Source organism: Carcharhinus amblyrhynchos, chromosome 4 (genome assembly GCF_965287045.1).
Source record: "Carcharhinus amblyrhynchos chromosome 4, sCarAmb.v2.hapA, whole genome shotgun sequence".
Taxonomy (NCBI): Eukaryota; Metazoa; Chordata; class Chondrichthyes; order Carcharhiniformes; family Carcharhinidae; genus Carcharhinus; species Carcharhinus amblyrhynchos.
Window position 1 is genome coordinate 84,576,652 of NC_137327.1, and position 17,654 is coordinate 84,594,305.

The 17,654-nt window shown below is 41.9% G+C and overlaps 1 protein-coding gene across 3 annotated transcripts in view; it reads right to left on the bottom strand.

Annotated features, from left to right (window-relative positions):
• The window catches only part of arhgef9a (Cdc42 guanine nucleotide exchange factor (GEF) 9a), a 292,494-nt gene that overhangs the window by 15,134 nt on the left and 259,706 nt on the right, over positions 1–17,654 (bottom strand). For all 3 annotated transcript variants that reach the window (XM_080187433.1, XM_080187431.1, XM_080187432.1), the window contains exon 8: positions 11,665–11,908. In XM_080187433.1, the coding sequence (XP_080043559.1) occupies positions 11,665–11,908 (244 nt within the window). The remainder of the gene's footprint in view (positions 1–11,664; positions 11,909–17,654) is intronic.

The following is a 17,654-nucleotide window of genomic DNA, read 5'->3' on the forward strand; positions in this document are numbered from 1 at the left end:
TCTGACTTTGGTAAGAACAATACGAAACTGAAACATATACTTTAGCAAAGTCACAAATTCAATGATCTGTCTGTCCTGAAATAGCTGACCTCAAGCAGGATGGTAGAAGGGACCTCATACCTCAGAAGTATGAAAGGTTATACTCTGATCCCTACTCCTTATCACTATCCAAAAACTCCTGCTGAAAAATACCTGAATGCTAGGGGAAGAACAAGGTTGGGCTTAACTCTCATGCTAACATATTGAAATGAGATTTTTGCTTGACTTTTTTGGACTGAGATTGGCAATATAACCTATTGGGATGGCTTTCAGCCCCTGGGTGTCAGCTCATGAAATGTTGCTGTAACAGCTGAAATCATGTCTGACAGTACAGTGGTTTCAGTCTGCTCTCTGGCATTTCCTCCACAGTCTGTGGTGCCTGGCTTCAGTGGGATAGCATGCTGCCAACTTGCCAGGAAACCCACCTCACTGGATCTTTCTCAACCAAATCCCTAGGGCTGGACACTCCAGTTGGATGATTCATGAGAACAGTCTGTGGGATGGTTCCAATGTGGGTGTGACGGAAATATTTGTTGTGTTTCATGCTACACTGGGAGCACTAGGAGCAGTACACATACACAATTAAAATTTCTTTTTATTTCCAATTATTTTCTGTAAACTGGGCTGAGGCTTGGAGTGGGAGGGTTGCATTATATTATGCAAGTCAGCTAATATTTGCATCCAAATATGAAATGATAGTTTTGGAACTCACTGAAGACATGGTCTTGTTGCTGCCATTGTACGTGGATGGAACATGCAGTAGTGACTGTGACATATTTCTGTTGCAATGAAAGAATGGTTTTCATATGCTAATGCCAATTAAATGCAGAGGCATTGTGTATTTCACAATATCACTGATGGAGTCACATTTATCATAGACATTCCAAACTGGGCAGTAATGTTCCTCAGCAATTGGCTTGGAATGGCAGCCAAACAAAATAATTTGGAGGCGATTCTCCCAAAAAAAATTCTAAGTGCTGAATTGAGGGGAAAAATTGTGTAATTCATGATTGTTTTTTCAGTGAGAGCTCAGACTCAAATTTTCCACACTCCGTGCACTGTAGAGGTCACAATTGGGAATATCATTAAAAACTCAGCGGGCGTGGCCTATTCACGCACTTTGCTGGCCAGGCCGGAACCCCTGCATTGCAGCCCCTTCAGCCTCCCTGATAACGTCCCAATCGTGGCCCCCAGGCCAGCCCCAAACTCCCCCGTCCTGGAGTGCCCCAATGTCCAGCCTACCCCCACCCAGCTATGATGATACCCCCATCCCGGCAGACCCCCATTTACAAAGTTTATAAAGTGAACAGGTATGCAATCTAACTGCGTAAAAATGGAATTTCATGATTACAAAAATCTTACAATCTCACAGGAGGCAGACCCCGATCGCTGGCCTCCCTCCAGCCCCAACCGATCCACACGCACAGTGGCAGCAAGACCACCCTCCCCCCATCGATTGCCCCTAGGCCCCAGCCCTAGCTGGCCCCATACCTGGCACTGCCCCCTAGGCCCTGCCTTAGCACTGCCCATTGCCGTGGGCAGTGCCAAGGTGCCCCCTGGGCATGGCACTTTGCCCCTTGGGCAGTGCTAGGGGGCCATGATGTGGAAATACCAGCGTTGGACTGGGGTAAACACAGTAAGAAGTCTCATAACACCCGGTTAAAGTCTAACAGGTTTATTTGGTAGCACAAGCCATTAGCTTTTGGAGCATTGCCCCTTCACCTGATGGTGTTGTGAGATTTCTTACAGTGCTAGGGGGCACAGGCTGGTACTGCCAGATGCCCATGCCCAGGAGGCACCAACCCCCCATCACCTGACCACTGGTGGGGCTCTGAATGCTCCATCTTCACTCCAGCAGGGTCTCCCAATAGTTCCCCGAATGTGGGCAGCTATTCTGAACCCTGCCAGACTGAAACTTCTTGGTGGGGTGGGAGATGCTATTGGGCTGGAGGATGCAGTTCTGGGCCCAATAATGTAATTTAAATTACATTACAAATAGATTAAAATGACTTATCTGCTCTTTCCACCGGTTTCCAGTGTGGTCCGACCATGTCTGCTTACCAGCAATAGGAGACCGCATGCATCAGGAATGCCTGCGCAAATCCTGCAAATTGGCGCGTGCACGTGTCTCCCAACCCAAAACATTAGTGGGTTGGAATGGGAGAATCGTCCCCTTCATGTCTATTGTCCTGACAGCTTTTCACATGTAGTTGCAAGTCATTCAATACTGATCAGTTTGGTCTGCAGTGGTAATTCTTTGACTGATAATTGAAGATGAAAACATGGACGGTGCTGCTGAGCAGGGTCAATGTGTTTTTTTGTGTGGGTTATTGGCTGGGATGGTACATATGGATAAGTCTATGACTGACTCTAACTGGGTTAATTTGTATTTTCTTAGCAGCTGCTAGGCAACATTTGATGTCGATGGATTAACTCCTACACAGCTCTGGGCACTTCTTATTGTCAATTGCACTGTAATCCCTGTTCACATGAAGATGCCATTAAGCAGCTGTACTTATTCAATCTGTCAGACATTTGCTGCTCCAGTCTCCAGCCTTGTGGTCCTTGGCAGACAAGCTGTTCCTTATGCATCATGTACAGCACACTCGACTTGCATCTTAACTGTATGGGGAGTTAACTAAAGTGGGATTAAATGCTAATCCTTCTCTTTTGCTCAAGACTAGGGAATTGGATTTGAAATAAAAACCTGAAATGACTGAAATCCTGAGCAGGTCAGTCATCTGCCACAAAGAAAAGGAAAAAACACCGTTCTGATTTTCAGATTTGCATCCTTCATCAGAATCGACAGGGGGCAGTTTAACAATACATTAAATTTTGATTACACGGAGGGGTTAAAGAAGTTGGAGTTGTTGTCCTGAGGTTAAGGGAATATTTTCTAGAGATATTCAAAATTATGAAGAGTTTGATAAAGTAAATAAGGCAAAACCGTTTATGAGTGGCAGATAAGTTCACATCAAGGGGATACAGCCTAAAGGTCACCAACAAAAAGGAGATGGGGTGGGGGGTGCTTTTCTCTTCAGCGGGCTGTTATGGGCTGGAAGAATGGTGGAAACAATTTCAATAATGACTTTCAAAGGAGAATTGAATAAAAACTTCAAAGGAAAAGAAAATGCAGGGATTTGATGACAAAGCAGCAAAATAAGACTATTTGGAAAGCTCTTTCCAAGAGCCAGCAGCAACATGATGGGCTGAATGGCCTCATTTGGTTCTGCATCATTCTATGATTTAAGTCCATTTGGAGGACAACTTTCTCACATGGAGTTCAAATGACAGATTTACATTGAGGCACTTTGCTTCGACTAGCAATCCACAATCACTAGCCAGAAATGATGCCAATTAGTTTGGCACTGATGTATTTGCACACCTGAGCAAGCCTCAATGCCTTCAGCAGAGATGGAGTGAAAAAGGGGCAAAGTTAGGAAAAAATTTAATTTGCATAAGAACATTAATTTCACATCAGTGGGTTTCCCCGTAAGGCATCTGCTCTTCGTGAATGAATGCATAGGAATGAAGATTAAAGCTTGCCTACAGCCAGACATCAATGTGTGAACTAAGTTATCACTGCTGTTTCTCATTTGAATTTTTTTACATCTATAAGTGAATATTCCAGAATTTCATCTGAAGAAAACATCTTTCCACACTCTGAAAAATCATATGGCAAGTTATTTCTGGTTCTTAGCACAGATCTAATAAAAACATGAGTCACTGTGTTGCTTTCTCCACCCTGCCCCCCCCTCCCCCCACACCCCACCCCATCCCATCCAATTATTCCTTTTTTGGCAGGCATTCCTTCTCACTCACCGTCATCATGCCAGATCCTTATCAGAATAATTCACATCACAGAAATAATAAAACTCCAATGCAATGAAAGAGGAACACCGAAATATAAATGGAAGAAGCCCCAATAATGTTAATTTAACACAATCATGTGAACCTGTTCACCACTTACTGTTATATATGTTGGCATGAAATGAGATAAGGCTATTATGTCCATTTCTTTCAACAGATTGTACACAGTTTCCATTATCTTGATCTCTATCTCACAGGGATTTGTACAATCAAAGGCAAACCATCCAAAAAGTTAAAGTTCCATGGCTACTATTCCGAATATGTTTTTAAGTCATTGATTCAGAAATCAAATGAAAACTGGCCAAATTTGTAAATGATCCTAAATTAAGAAGGGATGGAGCAGTTGGGAAGGAGAAAGCTGCAAAGAACCTACAAAATGAGTTAAATAAAATCTGCGGAATTAGTTGTAAACAAATGCAAGGTATTGCAATTTAGAAGGAATAGTAGATGTTTCAAGTCTGGAATGGATGATGGGTTGGTTAAGCTCAGTTGGCTGGACAGCTGGTTAGCGATGCAGAGCAACACCAATGGCGTGGCTTCAATTCCCATACCAGCTGAGGTTATTCATGAAGGATCACCTTCTCAACCTTGCCCCTCTCTTGAGATGTGATTGAATCATCACCAGATATTCTTTTTCTTAAAAGGGGGGAACAGCCAATGGTTATCAGGGACTTTGGAGCCGATCCTCCCAAAAATGTCCAAAGTGTCGAATTCGTGTGGAAGCTGGTGTAAATCCCATTGTTTTTTTTCAGTGGGATTTTCAAAATGAGTCTCCCTCGCTCAGTGTACTGCAGAGTGCACTAGTGTGCTTATTCCCACTGGCAAGGCTGGCAGCAAAGTGCTGGACAGGCCATTGCACATACGCCAATCTGTCAATGCTGAGATCAGCGCACGTGCAGTAACCCCGCACTGCCAGGTTCCTGATTGCTGGCCAGCCCTGCAACCCCGCATCACTGCCGCTCCAACCCCACCCCCACCCCCCACATGGTCTGATCGCTGACCCCCCCAAACATATCCAGGCTAGCCATGACCACCCCCCCACTCCCCCCAGCCAGTGGCCCACCTTAATCTCTCTCCCCACCAATCTCCCCAACCATTCCCCAAACCTGCAGTTCCAACCCCCTCCCCCCACAGTTCCAACCCCCCACCCCCAGCCCAGTGGCCAGCCCCGATCGCTGACCTCCCTCCCTCTGTCACTCAGTCCAAGTGTAGAGTTGCAGCCGGACCCCCCATCCCTACTGAAGCTCCCCCTAAGTGGCCCCTATTAGGCCCTGCCCCATTAGGCCCCATCCTTTTGGCACTGCCCCCCGATGGCCAGTGGGCTGAGAGAATTGCTCCCATTTATCTTTAATGGATAATGCATAGATTGTTATTGATGAAGGTGCACTTGACAAGCTAAAATGGACTGAAAAATTTAGCTCAGATATCAGTGTAACAGCACTGCCCAAAGCAAATAAAATGTGAGATTTATTGGTTGGTCAATAAAGTATAAATCAGAAGATAGCATGCTAAAACTGCTTTGTTCAACTTTGGGGAACTAGGAATGCACAGAGGTGGAATGGTGGGAAAATTGGCTCCATCAAACTTAACACAGTATCTAATTATGTCTCTTTATTTATTTTAACCCTCAAACCCATTTTAACCACGTATTCATACAGTACGAGGGGACAGCTGACTATGCTGGAGTGAGATGGAGACTGAGTGAATAATGAATTAGGTTCAGTGAGTAAGTTCTGGTAAGTCATTTTCAGGTTTTACTATAGATTATGAATCAAGATTGGACATAGTACTAACCTTCAAGTAAATTAACCTAGCTTGCGAAGTAAAGCACTGCCTGGAGCGGCAGTTTTCTGTCGATTCAGGAGGTGTTAATTAGCGTAGCAGGAAGTTAAACTGGCGAGGGATTCATCAGATAGTCAGGAGAAAAGTCAGACTGATCAGTAAAGGACACATGAAGAGACAGTGACTGCACCAGAGGGAGAGACTAAATGAGTAATGAATGTCTTAATCCCTTCCTGTTTTATGAAACACATTCAGGTATTTCTCTGTATTAATTATACCAGTTCTAACTATCTAAAAATAATTAGATCTACCTTATTTTTGGCAACATCTCACTTTTGGCCAGTGTAACAAATTTGGGTTGGTAACAGATACCATCTTGCATTTTGTGGCCTTAGTTGTGCTCTTCACCATTCAGAGTATTTTATTTTTATGGGAGATGATGCACACTGCCATATATCTACTTGTACATTAGGGGTCTTCATTAAATCCTTCCATGTTTTGCAAGTGTATTTGTTCAAACCTCAAGTAGACTGAGCTGACACTGGAGGAGTTGTCGTTTGGGTCACATTTCAAGCAGGAAGTGAGTGGAACACGGCCAAAGTGAATAGATGCATCAGACAGATTTCTGATGTATTTTTCACAATGGTCAATATTTTAGGTCTGAAATATGCTGTGAGGCAGATCTCAGTACAAATGTTGAGATACACCTCTCTCAAAAGTCTGGGGGATAATTCCTAATTTGACTGTCAAAGGTAGTCTTATCCAGAACTTAGTGAAGCAAATAGAAACTCTGATGGGATGGAGACCATTCTTGGCAAATGAGGGTGAATTGGGGAGTGGGAGAATATCATGGTGGGGTAGACTCGAGGTCTGGATCCCTGATAAATCATTTGTTTGCTGCTCCCTAACAAATTTCTTTTTAACATTTACAAAAAGAAAATAGTCCCTGTAAGTGCAGGCCACAATTTCAGCCTAGACCAAATGTGCTGAGTTCAAGCATACCTCTGTCAGCCATATGTCAGGTCAGACTGATGCTGCAGGACATGGAAACTGCAAATTTCAGAGCTTCATCTGCATCTACACTAATGACCATTCTTGAATAGTGTGGCAGTTCTGCTGTTAACTAGCTACTGAGCAAACGCCTATGAAAGGCTGAGGCCCGATGCATTTGGGTTCTAAAATAGATGCTAATATAATCAAGCACACTGCTGTCAATATTACAAAAAGGTGTTTGTTTCAAAAAGTATAGATTTTCAGGGCCTGATTGTAACCTCAACCCCAAATTTCTGCGTACCCCAGTAACTTTCACAGCCTTGTTAATCAAGAATCTATATCGCTCTGCTTTAAAATATCAGAACGTTCAACTTTCACTACTTTTTGAGGCAGAGAGTTCCAAAAATCCATGATCTTTCAAGAGAAAAAGATTTTCCTCACCTCCATCTTAAATAAGTGATCCCTTCGTTCTAGATTCTCCAGCAAGAGGAAACATTCACTCCACATCCACACAGTCAATAATCCTCAGGATCTTACAGCCTGATCAAGTCACCTCTGACTCTTCTAAACTCTAGAGGCAGCGGTCTCCAAACTCTGATCCGGATGTGGCCTGTGGGCCATAGTTTGGAGACCCTTGCTCTAGAGGATACAAGGCTAACCTTTCTAACCATTCCTCATCAGACACCACGCTCATTCCTGGTTTTAGTCTAGTAATTCTTCTCTGAACTGTTTCTAACACATTTAATTCTTTCCTCAGACACGGAGAAAGTACTGTATGCAATACTCCAGACATAGTCTCACCAACACAATGTACAATTGAAGCATAACCTCCCTACTTTTGTAATTAACTCCCTTCAACATTTTATTAGTTTTACATTTTATTAGTTTTCTTAATTAATTGCTGGACCTGTAAACCGGCCAATTGTATTCATGCATTTGGACACCCAGATCTTTCTGCATCTCCAGAGCTCTGCAATCTCCTGCTCTTTAGATAATAAGCTTCTTTTTTATTCTTCCTGCCAAAATGGACAATTTCACATTTGCCCAGAATATACTCCATTTGCTAAACTTTTGCCTACTCACTGAACCTATGTCCCTCTTTATGTTCTCTTCACAATTAACTTTCCTACCTATTTTTGTGGCATCAGAAAATTTAGCAACCATACGTTTAATCCTTTCATCCATGTCATTAATGTAAGTTATAAAAAAGTTGAGATCCCTGTGCCAAACAGATAATACCCCATTTATGCCAACTCTGTCTCCTGTTAACGAATCAATCTTCAATCCATGACAATATGTTACCCTCTACATCATGGGCTTTTATTTTATGCAATAGCCATTGATATGGCACCTTATCAATTGCTTCTGTAAATCTAAGTACAGCACATCCCTAGGTTTCCCTTGATCCACAGGACATGTGCCTCCTTCAAAGAGCTCAAATAAATGGGTTATTATTTCCCTTTCATAAAACCATGTTGGCTCTGCCCATCTGCCTGACAGCTTTAATAATGGCTTCCAACATTTTCCCTGTGAAAGGTGTTGGCCTAGCAGCTTATGGGGGATGGGCTGTCACTTCTACTTGGTCAGTGATCCCGGGGTGACCTTTTAATTGGCGACCACCAGAAATATGCTACCCCAGTTCCTGTCACCAGCTGAAGTGGGGTCATCTCTTGCTTTCAGATCCAATGGTGGCACTTCTACCACCTACACAAAAATCAGCTCAATCTGTCTTCCCAGCTTATGTGTGTCAGTGAGCAAGCCCTATTCACCTACGTTTACTTGGAATATTGATGGTGGAGAACATAATTCAGCTGAACTACAATAGATTAAGTTTTAAGTTTCATCTGGGTCATATGCTTACAGCAGCAAGGAGATACATGCATGTTAAACTGAAGAGCTATAGGATTTTCCAGGTGCTTTGAACACACTGCAGTAAAAGTGCATGGGTTGGCAGGAAATAGTTCAAGGTTTACATACACTGTTACTTAATCTAAGGGTTTGCATGATAACATAGCCGTAAATTTTCTCCTCTTTCTCATCTAGTCTGAGGCCTTCTGGTTGTTGGATACTGAATTCAGCAGTTCTGCCACCTCCTCTAACACAGATTGAACTTTGTCTTGTAAGGGGGATGCCTTCAGTGCTAAGTAGAATAAACCTCCTTTCATCATGGCCAAAACAGCAGATCCACAATTGCATTCAACAAGCAGCAAGTTCATAGTTCAATATCCCAAAGGGATGAGTGAATGAGTGTAGTACAGTGGCACAGTGGTGACTACTGCTACCTCACATCACCAGGGACCTGGGTTCAATTCCAGTGTTGGGTGAGTATCCGTGTGGATTTTGCACGTTTTCCTTGTGTCTGCATGGGTCTCATCAAGTGCTCCAGTTTCCTCCCACACTCCAATGATGTGCAGGTTAGATCGAATGACCATGCTAAATTGCCCTTTAGAGCCCCAAGATACATAGGTTAGATAGATTAGACTTGGCAAGTGTGTGGAGGAACAGGGATAGGGTGGCAGAGAGGGACAAGAGAGGGCAAGAAACTCTTTCAGAGGGTCAGTGCAGACTCAATGGGCTTAATGGCCTCCTTCTGCACGATAAGGATTCTATGATTCTGTGAATGATTCAGGCTCAGATGTATTTTTCATCGGTTAAGAAAAAGACTCTATAAAATAACTGAATGTTTGCCAAAATGCCTCCTACTTCCCTTAACATAACTGTGCAAGTCCCCAGCATTCAGGCTGGGGGTTTGCTTTGTAATTGTGATTGACCTCAGCACATCTAATTGGGAGCATGCAATATGCACCAGCAAAAAAAACCCATTGCTTGACATTCACAGAAAAAGGATGTCAATTTAAAAAAAAACTGGGCTCACGTTCCTGATCATGATGATTCCTGTATATGCAGATGTCAGATGTGGAGATGCCGGCGATGGACTGAGGTAAACACAGTAAGAAGTCTCACAACACCTCTTAGTTCTGGTCTCAAACAGAGCTTAATCTATGCTCAATGCTATCTCCACTCACATTGTCTGCACTTTTAAGAATTTGTTAGCTGTAAAGACTCACATTCTAATCAGTATTCTGTAAACCGTGTGTGCCTCTATATGCTCTGTTTGAGACCAGAACTCTCCACTCACCTGACGAAGGGGTAAACCCAGAAAGCTTGAGGGCTTGCTATCAAATAAACTTGTTGGACTTTAAACTGGTGTTGTGAGACTTCTTACTATGTTAGATGAGGACAGGAGTGACTCAGTTGTCGTGCTTTCATCATGGATGCAAGTACGGAATCCACTGCATGAGAAACAACATACACTTCACCCTTCAATTCACTTCCAAATCCACACTCTCCAGAACCAACGGAATTTAATAGCCTCTGCTTTCTGAATTTAACTCCAGTGTTATCTGAGTTAATGAGCATATCAACATATAATAACTGGCAAAACCTTCAGAAATGCATAATCAGACAGGACCGCTCATGAACAAAATAATCCATTGATAAGAGATTGTCACGGTCAAGCAACAATAAACAGCAGTCTTGAAATTACACCATTTGAAGTGTAGTCTTTGTTAGCCTGCCTGCTTTTGCACTGGAGATATTATCCTACTTGTATCTTCTTTGCACAGCATACAGTCAAGGCCATCTTGTGAGCATTATTCATTTATTTCACTATATCTCCACCCAACGAAGAGATCTGACAAAGCCACCGGTCTATTGCTCTAAGAAGTGCTGTTTCTGTTAAAGGCATAATTGAAAGTTCTTTCCCAATTTTAAGTGCAACACTAATTCATTGATCATCATTGAATAAACTCCCACATTTAAAGCTACTGTTTCTGTATTGCTACCAAGCATAATGCATGAGTCATTGTTCCAATAATGTCAATAGAACACAAGGGAGCTGCAATCTGCCCAGAGTATGTATACTGATATGAATATGATAAGATGCCCTCCCCAGGTTTTCAGCATTCGGAGGAAATCCTTCAATGATCATGCTCACAGCAAGTGCCCACACAATTAGGGTCACACCAGTTGAAGCAACATCCATGGCAGCCTGAATTTCCACTTGGCCTCTAGTTTCATTAGTGATAGGCATATTACTCCTATGGTCTTTAAAGGGATGATGTGGAGATGCCGGTGTTGGACTGGGGTAAACACAGTAAGAAGTCTCACAACACCAGGTTAAAGTCCAACAAGTTTATTTGGTAGCAAATGACACTAGCTTTTGGGGCTTTGCCCTTCAGCCCCCAAAGCTAATGGCATTTGCTACCAAATAAATCTGTTGGACTTTAGCCTGATGTTGTGAGACTTCTCACTTTAAAGGGACACAGGAATTCACAGCGCAGGAGATTCCTTCAACCTTTACATCAGTGGCCTTTCTTGAGCAGGGAAAGCTTGAAATTCCTAACATGAGGCTGGGACCAGATATATGAGTAGCCCAGTCTAACCTCTAGCCATCATAATACGGTTCTGTTGAGGTTAAAGCAGTGAATGTGCTAGACATTCAACCCTAAGCAATCCCTATAGTAAAAAAAAGGGAGAATTATAAGGCACTTTTGTGTTGATAAAATGCCAATAGCAGCAAAAGTTCTGTCTCTGAACAATTGTGACAAAGGTAAAGAAGACTCTGATAGCTTCTGGAATCCAATTTCCCTTGGGTTGCTGATAAAAAAGGCATTCTTTTATACTAGTTAACCCATAATAGTCAGAGGCTTTCTAGTAAAATAGTTGAAAGTTCTGTAAATTTCCTTGCCCATATTTCTCCAGTGTCCCATTATCAATCTAAAGTACACTTCAACAGAGTTAGTCTTTATAATTTGTGCCATCCCATCCAGAATCCTGCATTTTCCTTACCGATGCAACATTTATGTGATAAAGCAGGCTGCTGTGCACAAGTTCAACAAACTGACGTGGTTCTTACAATAAATATATCATGTGGCACAATGCATTCAGCAGAGAAAGAGAAATAACAAATGATCTTGCCTATCTTTTCATCTTCTTGAACCATTTTCCTCTCTTCGTGAAGTGCTCGCAACCATCTTTGCTTCTCCTCTGGCTTCTTTACACAGAATAAGTGCACTTCCTCTGTTTCCTTGTTCTTAAGTTTGAAGGCATTCTTGGCATTAACATTAAATTCGTCATCTCTCCCGTCAATAATGTCATTAATTTCATATTTGTCCATATCAATTCTACATTTGTAGTAAAGTATGTCCCGTCGTATTAAATCCTTGAGAAAAGAAATGAAAAATAAGTGTTAAAACAGAGGCATAGTATAGTTTCACTTCTGTAAAGCACTGATGATGGCTGTTAGAAATGACTTGTTATTGTTCCAAAACCATTAGTTTCACTGTTGCTGGGAATTTTATGAAAAATGCAACACCAAAACATGCATGCTATGTAGAAATTAATGGGATATGTTGCAGAATTTAAAGTTACACCAAATATTGTTCCTTAATGAGTGACTATTTTGTTTTAAATTGAGGTGATAAACGAAAGCCCACGGCTGGAATTCTCTGATATCACCCGCAGCTGGAATTCTCCGTTCTCGTTGCAGTGAATGGAGTTTTGGTGGAGCATTGAATTTTCTGTTCTCGCTGGCAGTGGTGGTGGGGCATATGAGATCAGAGAATCCCAGCCCGCCGCACAGAACAAAACTCCATAGGGTGATAATAGCATAATGTATTTATTACTGGTAGTCCAGAGATCTGAATTAATAATCCAGAGAATATTAACTCAATTCAGAACTTGGATTCAATTTAAGAACATAAAGATAATGCCCATAAAACCTTCAGGAAAGTAAAAACTAATTCACAAATGTTTTGTAAAGATGGAAATCTGTCATTTCAGTCTGGCTAATAGGTGGTTTCAGTTCCAGGCTAATATGATTTCAACTGCCCTCAGAAGTGGGCAAACATTTCACTCGACTGCACGAAATCATTACAAATGATCAACGCTCATCACTGTCTTCCCACCAGTGCTCACTTTTCAAAAATGATTAATATTTAAGAAACATCAATGATGAAAACGGTGTAAGACTTGGGATTACAGTGAGTAAACAGTTACTTATTGAGGTATTAAAAAACTGCAAAGCTGAAAGGAAAATAGTGTTGAAATGGAGAGAGACAGTAAAATGCTGGGACCCTTGTACATGAATCACAAAATGTTAGCATGCAGGTACAGCAAGTACTTTGGGAGACAAATAGAATGTTGTCCTTTATTACGTACAAAAGTATTGAGGTCTTATTACAATGTAGAGAGCATTGGTGAGAAGACACCTGAAGTATTGCATATACTTTGGTTGATATGGTAATAGTCGCTTTAAGGGCAACACAGCAGACTAAAGGTCACCTGGCCTGAGTGACCAATCAGGACTCAGAGGCTGGAATTTCATCAGCATGCTTGGGCTCAGAGAGCAGCATTCTCCATCGGCCTCGGGCGGGATCGTACAAAACTCGAGTGAGCATAATGGTAAAATTCCACTCAGAGTGGAGAATCATTCCGGGCGTAGGAGTTCTGCTTGGCAGTGTCATTTAGAGCTAGCTGCAAGTGTCCTGTTGCTCTTCAAGATCACTAAGTAAATCCCTTTTTATTCAATCTGACAATGCATCATTATAGTCTCCCTATTTAAGGACATTATACTTGCTTTGAGGCAGTTCAGAGGTGATTCCTCAGTTTAAGATTATTTATTAGTGTCACAAGTAGGCTTACATTAACACTGCAATCAAGTTACTGTGAAGGTTCCCTAGTCACTACACTCCAACACCTGTTGGGGTACACTGAGCAAGAATTTAGCATGGCTAATGCATGTCTTTGGGACTGTGGGAGGAAACCAGAGGACCCAGAGGAAACAGACACGGGGAGAAAGTGTAGACTCCACTCACACAGACAGTGACCCAAACCAGAAATCAAATCCAGGTTCCTGACACTATGAGGCAGCAGTGCTAACTACTGTGCTGCTCAGATGAATGGGTTGTTTATGGGGAAAGGTTAAGTAGGTTGGACCTATAATCATTGGTCCTCAGAAAAATGAGAGATGATCTTATTATCACATATAAGATTCTGAGTGGGGCTTGACAGAGTAGGTGCTGAAAGGATGTTTTCAATTGTGGGGGAATCCGGGACACAGGGCACAGTCTCAAAATATTTGGTCTTGCATTTAAGGCAGAAATGAGGAGGAATTTCATCTCTCAGAGGGCTGTTTATTGTTGGAATTTTCTACTCCAGAAAGCAGTAGAGGCTGGTATATTGAATGGATTCAAGGCTGAGTTCGACAGACTTTTGATCAACAAGGGAGTCAAAGGTTATGAGTGGCAGGCAGAAAGGTGGAGATATGGCCACAATCAGATCAGTCATGATCTTATCAAATGGTGGAGCAAGCCAAAGGTATGTTTCAATTCCCATTTCTTAGATTCTTATACCCTGTCTATAATGATATCCAAATTAGAGGTTGCACCATTGATTCAGCAATGAAAAGTTCACGAGTCTTTGCAATGTCAACCATGTACTGTAACATAGAATATATCTCTTCTACAGTTTCAGTTCTAAGGATTGTGTGTCATTTAAGTTAACAACCAATTCCCAAGCTGGCATGAAAATACACCAGTAAGTGAGAAAGCTTCATCTCTGAGCTACGTGTAATAAAATTGTTCTATAAATAGTATCATAATTTCATGCTACACAGCGCATGCAGGAAATCTTCCCAAGTTTTAAACTAGTCAGCTTAAATGTGTGATTATGTAAACTATCATTTAAAAAAGATATAGTTATTCCCTAGTTACAACCTTTTGTCTTCATAACATCTAATATGATGAACTGAGAAAATCATAAAATATGAACCCAAAAACCAGTGAAAAATTTTGGAGTTCACATAACTTGATTCACTTGGTTACTGTAAACCATTGGTTCCGGTAAAGTGTGTCCTGCTGAATAAGGGTGCAGAACTTCCAATTTGGGCATGGGTGTAAAACTGCTTTAATCAGATCAGACCAGTCGCCCATTTTATCTTTTTCTATATTCTTTCCCATTGACTCCACCAATGTCTGGCATTGTTTTTAATTTTTGGAGACAAGGCTCCTGTTCAGAATTGTGTAGTCAACAGTTAAAAGTTAAAATACAGATGAAGAGTTAGTAAGCAATGGATCTGCCAGCTATCCAACATTATATGGCTCTTGCCAGTGACAATGATGGATGATAGTATCCCATGCATACCCGCATGTCACGACACCAAAGCTGTGAGAGTTTTCATATCACAGGAGCTAAAGTTTGTCCCTCTCACAATGGGGGTCACTTTGACATGTAGTCAGCCAATTACCTAATTTGGCAACAAAGAGGCCCCCTAAAATTTTGAGGTCTTGGCTTTATTTAAATTTGACATTGAACTTTGGGATGTCAATTAGACATCCTGATGGAATTTGCCCCAAGCATCAAGAGGCTTCAAGATATGTCGAATTCAGCAAATTCATTGTGGGGTGGGGTGGTTATGGTAATCATGAGGTGAAGTGGAGGGTGCAGAGCTCAGCTGGCAGTGGCTTAGATTACTTTGGTGGCTCCCAGAAGGACACTATGTTTGACACTTAAGTTGGGTGCACTCTTGAATTTCATTGCTTCTGAAACAGATCAAACCTGCATGATGCTCAGACTAACAATGGCATTCGGGGTCCTAATTACATCATAGTTATCTAACAGGAAGCAGAGAGTTGGAATCAGTGGATGCTTTACTGGTTGACAGTTGGTGACTAGTGGAGTGCCACAGGGATCGGTGCTGGGGCCTCAACTGTTTACCATTTACGTAGATGATCTGGAGGAGGGGGCTGAGTGTAGGATAACAAAATTTGCTGATGACACAAAGATGAGTGGAAAAGCGAATTGCATGGAGGACGCGGAAAGTCTGCAGAGAGATCTGGATAGGCTGAGTGAGTGGACGACAACCTGGCAGATGGAGTATAACGTCAGCAAATGTGAGGTTATCCACTTTGGTAGAAATAATAGTAGGAGGGAATATTATTTAAAGGGTGAACAGCTGCAGCATGCTATGTTGCAGAGGGACCTGGGGGTCCTTGTGCACGAATTGCAAAAACTCAGTTTGCAGGTGCAGCAGGTGATCAAGAAGGCGAATGGAATGTTGGTCTTTATAGCGAGGGGGATAGAATATAAAAGCAGGGAGGTCTTGCTGCAACTGTACAAAACACTGGTGAGGCCGCAACTGGAGTACCGTGTGCAGTTTTGGTCCCCTTGTTTGCGTAAGGATATATTGGCCTTGGAGGGAGTACAGAGAAGGTTCACCAAGCTGATACTGGAGATGAGGGGGTTAGTTTATGAGGAGAGATTAAATAGACTGGGCCTGTACTTGTTGGAGTTTAGAAGGCTGAGGGGGGATCTTATAGAGACTTACAAGAAAATGAAGGGGCTAGATAGGGTAGAGGTAGAGAGATTCTTTCCGCTTAGAAGGGAAAACAGAACTAGAGGGCACAGTCTCAAAATAAGTGGGGGGGGGGGGGGCGCAGTTTAGAACGCAGTTGAGGAGGAATTTCTTCACTCAGAGGGTGGTGAATCTCTGGAATTGTCTGCCCATTGGAGTGGTGGGGGCTACCTTGTCGAATATATTTAAGTCACAGGTAGATAGATTTCTGATAGACAAGGGAATTAAGAGTTATGGGGAGAAAGCGGGAAAGTGGAACTGATCCACTTCAGATCAGTCATGATCTTATTGAATGGCGGGGCAGGCTCGAAGGGCTAGATGGCCTACTCCTGCTCCTATTTCTTATGTTTTTATGTTCTTGTAGAACTTTGCTTCCCATATTTACATAGGCCAATTACTAGAAATGGGCACTTTGAGCACCAGTCAAAATGAAGCCAGCTGCATTATCTATGTCAACAAACCAAGGCTACTCACACCATAGAGGCCTTCACACCAGGCAAAGGCAGTTAAAATTGACACCAAATGTGCTTAAAATGTGTGCTAAACAATTGTTGGCAATTCAGCACTATCAATATCAAGGAACTGTCACCAATCATATGGCCAAATGCCTTTTCCCTTTCTAATGGAAGAAAAGCTTCAAGATGAGAAGAAAATGAAAAGACTTCTACTGTGGTGAGTTCCCAAAGATCTTCAATAACATCCATTCACACTTTGAACCTGGCACTTTCTCAGTTGCACGGCTCAGACCTATACCAGGTTGTGCCTTAAATCTTAGGCTGAAGTAAACGAAAAGCATTTCTTTCTCTTTCCTTGCCCAGTGTCCCCCGTCCTGAACGGGCTGGCTCTGGTAGGACACTACTGCTATCCTACAGTCAAACTTCAGTACTGCACCTAAATGATGATTCTTCATGTATGAATGAGCCTAGGGTAGTGAATATCGACTGTGTATCACAGAGCTGCAATATGCTGACACCATTTTGTTTTATTGTTTATGCAGGAGAGCAATGCTCACCTCTGATTATAAATTTAGCATCACTGCTATAAATAGACTGTAATCATATTTACATAAACTGAGAATTCAGCCTGAATGGCATCATTTAATAAACTCAACAAAAAAAAAATTAAGGATAGAATATTAGACTTTGCATAATCTATTTTCACAAAAAAAAGGATTCTCCCTAAATTAGTGAAATTTGAATCATTTTTATTTTTAAATGTACAAATTTCTTGTTTTATAATATTTTCTGTGTTGTACCCTATTGAGATATTTGAAATATTAAATTTTGGACAGCTTTAAAGGTAAAATCACCATTGCCCCAGATGACTAAAGGCTGTTCTCCCTTTGGCCAGAAGAGTTGACTGGTGATGATTTAGCATCTCAGGCAAGAGGCAAAGTTGAGAAGGAGGGGTCTTCATGAATAACCTCAGCTGGTGCAGGAATTGAATCCGCTCTGTTGGTGTCACTCTGCATCACTAACTAGGATGGCTTTATGCAGTAAGTTAATGTCCACAAGGATATGGAATAAAACTTCTGTGACTCACTTTACATAAATCA